This window comes from Eumetopias jubatus, unplaced genomic scaffold, assembly GCF_037043125.1.
Source record: "Eumetopias jubatus isolate StellerSeaLion01/CBP00866 unplaced genomic scaffold, mEumJub1_p1.0 scaffold_2, whole genome shotgun sequence".
NCBI lineage: Eukaryota > Metazoa > Chordata > Mammalia > Carnivora > Otariidae > Eumetopias > Eumetopias jubatus.
The window spans coordinates 202012326-202018325 of NW_028274808.1; the positions used below are offsets into that span (position 1 = coordinate 202012326).

A 6000-nucleotide genomic window follows, 5' to 3' on the forward strand; every position below is an offset into this window, starting at 1 on the left:
GCGTGAGAGAGACCTGACGGACCCGCCTGCCTTAGTGTAAGACGTCAGGGCGTCCACGAGACGCAGGCCTCTCGTCCAGTATGGTCTTGCTGCAGATGGGCACACGGACGCCGGCACTGGCCCCCATGGGCACCCTGCACCTCAGGGCCTGGGTGGGCAGTGGGCAGCTGGGTTTGCCTGGCTGGGTGGATTTGGGGGCCACCTGACCTCCTGAAGCAGTGTTGTCAAGAGATTTAACAGGCCTGATTTAAACGCGGCTCAGACCTGGTGGGGCTGAGTCTGCGTCTTAACCAGAGCCAGGTGATGTGGCAGAGGCGACCAGAGCAGCCCCTCACCCTGGCTCCTCTAGGGACTGTTTGTTCGCTTGTTTTTTTGTTTTAAAGATTTTATTTGTTTAGAGAGTGCGCGAGCAGGGGAGGGGCAGAGGGAGAGAGAGAATCTTAGACAGATTCTGAGCGTGCAGCCCGATGTGGGGCTCGATCTCACCACCCTGAGATCATGACCTGAGCCACAATCAAGAGTCGGACACTCAGTCGGGTGCACCATCTGGGCACCCTTTTGTGACTGTTTACACGGTGCTCCTGGTCTGGGTACGTGTCAGGTACCATCTACCAGGTCGCGGACACTCTGTGATGGAGTGTTGGGAGACAACCAGTTACTTGATCTCATGATGCTGTGGATTCGTATTTTGGGTAGAATTGGCAGGATGGCTCTGCCCCAGCCTCACCTGGGGTCACTCATGGCACAGTGATCGCCTGGGGCCCTGGTGACTCTGCTCCCCTGGCGGATGCCCTCCGGCAGGCAGGTGCACACGGCCCCCATGGCGGCCTCAGGGTGCGTGGGATGTTTCCATCCCCTGCTTGCTTTCTTTGTTAGCGTTCTCTTGCTCAGAGCAAGCCCTGGGGGCTCCAGGAGGGGTGGGGCCCCCTGAAATGTGGGGACCTTGGCCACCCCTGCCCAGCACCCAGCTGCCCAGTGGCCCCACTGTGTCCAGGTCAGCACTTACCTCCTGGGGTACGGGGCTGTGAGCCCCTCGGCCCTGCACCCTCTCTCCAAGATGCAGGGCCACTCCTCAGATGCTGCAGCCCCCACCCCGTGCACTCCCTGGGGCGCACCTCCATCCTCCCGCCCTCCCCCCTGAATCCCCTGTCTGTGCATGGCCGGGCAGGGGTCCTGGGGTGGATGGGGCTTCGCTCCCCTCAGCGTCAGCCCCAGGCACACGGGGACGCGGGCCGTGTGGGGGCCCCTCGGTCCATGGCTGTGGTGACGCCGTGTCCCGCCCTGCCAGGTCGTGTGGGGCAGGCGGTGGCGCTCCGGGCCAAGGCCTTCGGTTTCAATGTGCTCTTCTATGACCCGTACCTGTCGGACGGCACCGAGCGGGCCCTGGGCCTGCAGCGGGTGAGCACTCTGCAGGACCTGCTCTTCCACAGTGACTGCGTCACCCTGCACTGCGGCCTCAACGAGCACAACCACCACCTCATCAACGACTTCACCGTTAAGCAGGTGGGCGCAGGGTCATGGCCTGGGGGTCCAGGGCTGGGGCCTCTTCCCGCCCCATGGGCTCAAGTGCTGGGGAGCCAACTGCAGACGGGCCTGTGTCCCGAGTTGTGCGGAGGGCCCCGGCGTCCCCACGGCTACAGCACACATTGCGCCCGGGGACTCAGGCTTTGTTGCATGTCTGCCTGCACCAGGGTGAGCGCTGACTATGGCCAGGAGTGTCCCACGGCCACTATGGGGCGCTGCCCTGGGTGCACACACATGGGTGTGGGGACGTGCGTGTGCGCACAGGTCTACGGGTTGGCGTGTGCTTGATGCTCTCCGCCTCCCATGCAGGACGAGGCCAGGCACCCGGGGCTCCTCTCTGTCTACTATGGGTGGGTGTGGGCTGGGGAGCGGGGTGGGCACGGGCATGGCCCTGGGGTGCCATCCCCCAAAACTGGGTGTGAATGGGAGAGCCAACCGAGGAGCTGAGCTGAGAGCGGGCTTCGTGAGCCCCGCGGCGGGGCAGGCTTAGTTGGTCTCAAGGGACCTGTCACCTCAGAGCACGGGGAGCCCCCCTTATCATGAAGCCTGGAGGGGAGTGCCTTCTGGGCAGCTCTGAGGGCTTTTAGCAAAAGGAAATGAAGCTGTCGCCCAGTTTCGGGCACGGGGCTCTCTGGCAGGGCCACTGCACTGAAGACCTCATCTCAGGGGCCTGTGCCCATCACTCCTGGGCCAGGCCGTGTCCCAGACATGCCAGGTCCTTTCCAGGCACCCCAAGCATCCTGGGGGCTGGGCCAGGAGACCCCACGACACAGCCCGCACCTCACTGCCAGGAATGGGAGGAGACCGGCTGTGTGTTGGTGCATTTGCTCCAGCCAGAGGTCCTCAGGTTGGAGGAGGGTCCGCACAGACTCCTGAGCTCTCGTCCCACTGCCGGCCCGTCCCCTGGGGGTGGGGGGCAAGCGAAGAGTCCCCTGTGTTGATTCACTCTCGGTGCTGTTTTTGTGTCTTCCCAGATGCGACAAGGCGCCTTCCTGGTGAACACGGCGCGGGGCGGCCTGGTGGACGAGAAGGCCCTGGCCCAGGCTCTGAAGGAAGGGCGGATCCGGGGCGCTGCCCTGGACGTGCACGAGTCCGAGCCCTTCAGGTGCCTCCTGGCAGCGCCCTGGGTGATTCCTGGATGCCAGCTCTCCCACACCAGGCCCTTGCCCCAGCTCGTGGCCCGCATTGACCCCTGTCAGGCATGGGGCCTGGGGCTGATGCCCACTGGCAGTCTCCAGGCTCCGTCCTTGGGCTACATGTCCAGCCTGAGGTCCTGCTGCAGGCGGGCTTGCCCCCAGGGCCCAGCCAGGTCTCCGTGGGCAGGGATGGAGGGGCTCAGACCTGTGCTTCATGCGGAGTGCCTGGGGGCACCCAGGTGAAGGAGGCCACTGACCCCCGTGTGGCCTGTCTGTAGAGACCCCACGCCTGAGAAGCCCGTCTGGAGCAGCAGCTGGCACCTGACGGTGCGTCAGCCCTGTTGTCTGGCAGCCTGTCACTGCAGGGCCTCGTGCCCTCACCTGCAGGGCGGGCTGGGGCGTGTACCCTGAGCTGGGACTCCTCCCTGCTGCTGTCGGGAGTCTGTGGCAGGTTTGACCACCCTAGGGTCCCCTGGTCTGACACCGGCTGCAGTGTGGTTCCAGGCAGGGCCAGGCAACCTCCACCCTACCCCTGACTTGCTTTGTGCCTTCTGCAGTTTCAGCCAGGGCCCCCTAAAGGATGCACCCAACCTGATCTGCACCCCCCACGCGGCCTGGTACAGCGAGCAGGCGTCCATCGAGATGCGGGAGGAGGCAGCCCGGGAAATCCGGAGAGCCATCACAGGTGAGGGTGGCCGGCAGGACCGGAGCATCCTTCCGAGGCCTGCACCACTGGGCGGCCGTGCTAGCGGGGACCACACTGTGCCAACCCCCCGAGTGCAGAGGTCAGCACCTGGCTTCCACAGTGGTGCTCCCCATGCAGCCCTCTGTCCCTCTTGTGCATCACACTTAGGACACTTGCCCACGGTCACCCTGTGGGAATTCAGCACGTGTGCCCTTCCTCAGCGCACATTTAAAAAATCTGGCTACGCTTGTACACCTGGGCTGAGCTTGTCTGCCGCTCCCCAAAATCCCTAGGCCTGGCAGCCGCGGGGCCGCTGCGGGACTGAGGGCACCGCTCGGGCCCAGGGGCATCTCTGAGCTGTGAGGTGACCGTGTCCGGACATGGGGAGGAGAGTGAGAGGGAGGGAGGTCCAGCTGTGGGGGGCCCTGCAGCCCGTGCCCGCCGCCGCTGAGCCGCCACGCTCCTGGACACAGTCGCGTAACACGGCTCTTCCTCTCCCCGCTGCATCTGCCAGGCCGCATCCCCGACAGCCTGAAAAACTGCGTCAACAAGGACCATCTGACCGCCGCCACCCACTGGGCTAGCATGGACCCAGCCGTCGTGCACCCTGAGCTCAACGGGGCCGCCTACAGGTGAGCGGGTTAGCGGTGGGCTCGGGAGCACAGAGCACGTCCGTGATGACTGCCGGCAGGGCCCCGGGGTCGGGGGGCTCCTAGGCCTGGATGTGCGTGCTCCTGTGGGCCCCAGTGGACCAGAAGGTCTGGGGGTGAGAGCCCAACACATCAGACCTGAGGGTGAAGGGGGGTGAGGGAGACGTCAGGGCCAGGGTGGGGTCCCGCCAGGCAGGGCCTTTGGGAGTAGCCCCCAGCCATCCTGGGCCCGCGCTGTGGCCCCGGGAGGGACCCCGCCAGCCTCACACACCGTCCCTCCTCCCAGCAGGTACCCGCCGGGCGTGGTGGGCGTGGCCCCCAGCGGCATCCCGACTGCCGTCGAAGGCATTGTCCCCAGCGCCATGTCCCTGTCCCACGGCCTGCCCCCCGTGTCCCACCCGCCCCACGCCCCTTCTCCCGGCCAAACCGTCAAGCCCGAGGCAGATAGAGACCACGCGAGTGACCAGTTGTAGCCCGGGCGGAGCTCGACAGCCTCGGCGCGGGCAGGGCGGCGCCCCCGGACGGGCGTGTGCAGAGGCGGCCTGCGGGTGGCCACAGCGCTCCAGAGACTGTCCAGGCGCCGGCGGGGGCCAGGTGGCGCCAGCTTCCCCCGCCCAGCTGTAGGTGCCCTGTCCCGGGGCCAGCCGCTGTCCTGTGTCCTTTGCGTCCTCGTTAAGCAGAAGAAGTTAGTAGTTAATTCTATCATGAATGTTCTTGTCTGTGTACAGTCTTTAGAACATTTCAGAGGATTTGTTTGCTTAGCTGTCAACAGAGAACCCTGAGGGAGCATTCGGCAGGTCGGTCTCAGACTGCGTCCCGTGTGTGTTGGAACACGCCCCAAAACGAGGCAGTTGGCAAACTTCTCAGGACAACGAATCCTTCCCGTTTTTCTTTCTACGCCACACAGTGCATTGTTTTTTCTACCTGCTTGTCTTATTTTTAGAATAATTTAGAAAAACAAAACAAAGGCTGTTTTTCCTAATTTTGGCATGAATCCCCTTGTTCCAAACGAAGACGGCACCGCAGAGTGGCTGCAAGAGAACAGTGCACCTAGCCCTCTGTGCACGGCGGCCGTCGGCATCTGTCCTGGGGATGTGAGGGCGCAGCGTCCCGGCCTGCGCGGGTGCCGTCCTGCTGATGTGGTAGGCTAGCAATATTTTGGTTAAAATCATGTTTGTGACTGTAACCATTTGTATGAATTATTTTAAAGAAATAAAAATCCCAGAAAGAACCAGCAGGCCCAGCGTCTGTTTGAGTGGCTTTGCCTCGTGGGGACTCTGGCTGAAGGGGGCGGCCCTGGGGAGTCCCGGGGGGCCGTGGTCCTTTGGGGGGGGTCCAGGCTTGGAAGCTGCTGCCATGGCGCAGCGGGCAGTGTGGGTGCAGGCGTAAGCGATGGCGTTTGCTGGGACACGGCCCCCCTCTCTCCCAAGTGCGCCTCCCTCGGGCCGGCCTGGGGCCTGGGACAAGAGCAGATGTTACGGCCTCGGCAGATGAGAGTTCCAGAAGATCCGGAAGGCTGCAGGGATCTCTGGTTCCACAGCTCGCAGAAACACGCCAAGCAGAGTGCTCCTTTCCTCACAGTAGCTCGGGGTAAACAGGGTCATCCTCGTCACAGCCAGCGGTTTTCACAGGTTCCCCTGGAAGGCTCGTCAGCACCCTCAGGCCCTGCACCCCCACCCTGCGCTGGCCCACGGTCCAGGGTGCCCCTGCGAGGCCTGGGCTCGCTCCTCAGTCTCTGGCTAGACGGGACCCGGGGGGGCAGGGACGGGGCCTCCCCGAGCTGGGTGTCCCCCCGCCCCTGTTCCCCCACCCCACCCCCGGCCAGAGCCACCGCTGTGCCTCCTGGAGCTCACCCTTCAGTGGTGTTTCCTGCACAGTTGTTTGGGGGGAAACACGGTGGACAAGCACCCGTTTGAGGGGGGCTTTTGGGGAAATGCCATGGTTTTGCCCACACTTGACTAGGTGTTTGGCTGGGACAGGATTCTGGGCTGGGCGCTGCCGTCCA

General features: G+C 64.1%; 1 protein-coding gene across 5 annotated transcripts in view; it reads left to right on the forward strand.

The window, feature by feature from the left end:
- CTBP1 (C-terminal binding protein 1) overlaps positions 1–5226 on the forward strand; it is a 28597-nt gene extending 23371 nt beyond the window's left edge. For 4 of the 5 annotated variants that reach the window (XM_088021267.1, XM_088021269.1, XM_088021270.1 and 1 more), the window contains 5 exons: positions 1289–1503; positions 2499–2629; positions 3218–3345; positions 3860–3977; positions 4282–5226. In XM_088021267.1, coding sequence (XP_087877393.1) covers positions 1289–1503; positions 2499–2629; positions 3218–3345; positions 3860–3977; positions 4282–4468 — 779 coding nt within the window. In that variant the 3' untranslated portion in view covers positions 4469–5226. The remainder of the gene's footprint in view (positions 1–1288; positions 1504–2498; positions 2630–3217; positions 3346–3859; positions 3978–4281) is intronic. The other variant, XM_088021268.1, reaches the window with a different exon arrangement.
- The last annotated feature ends 774 nt before the right edge of the window (positions 5227–6000 follow it).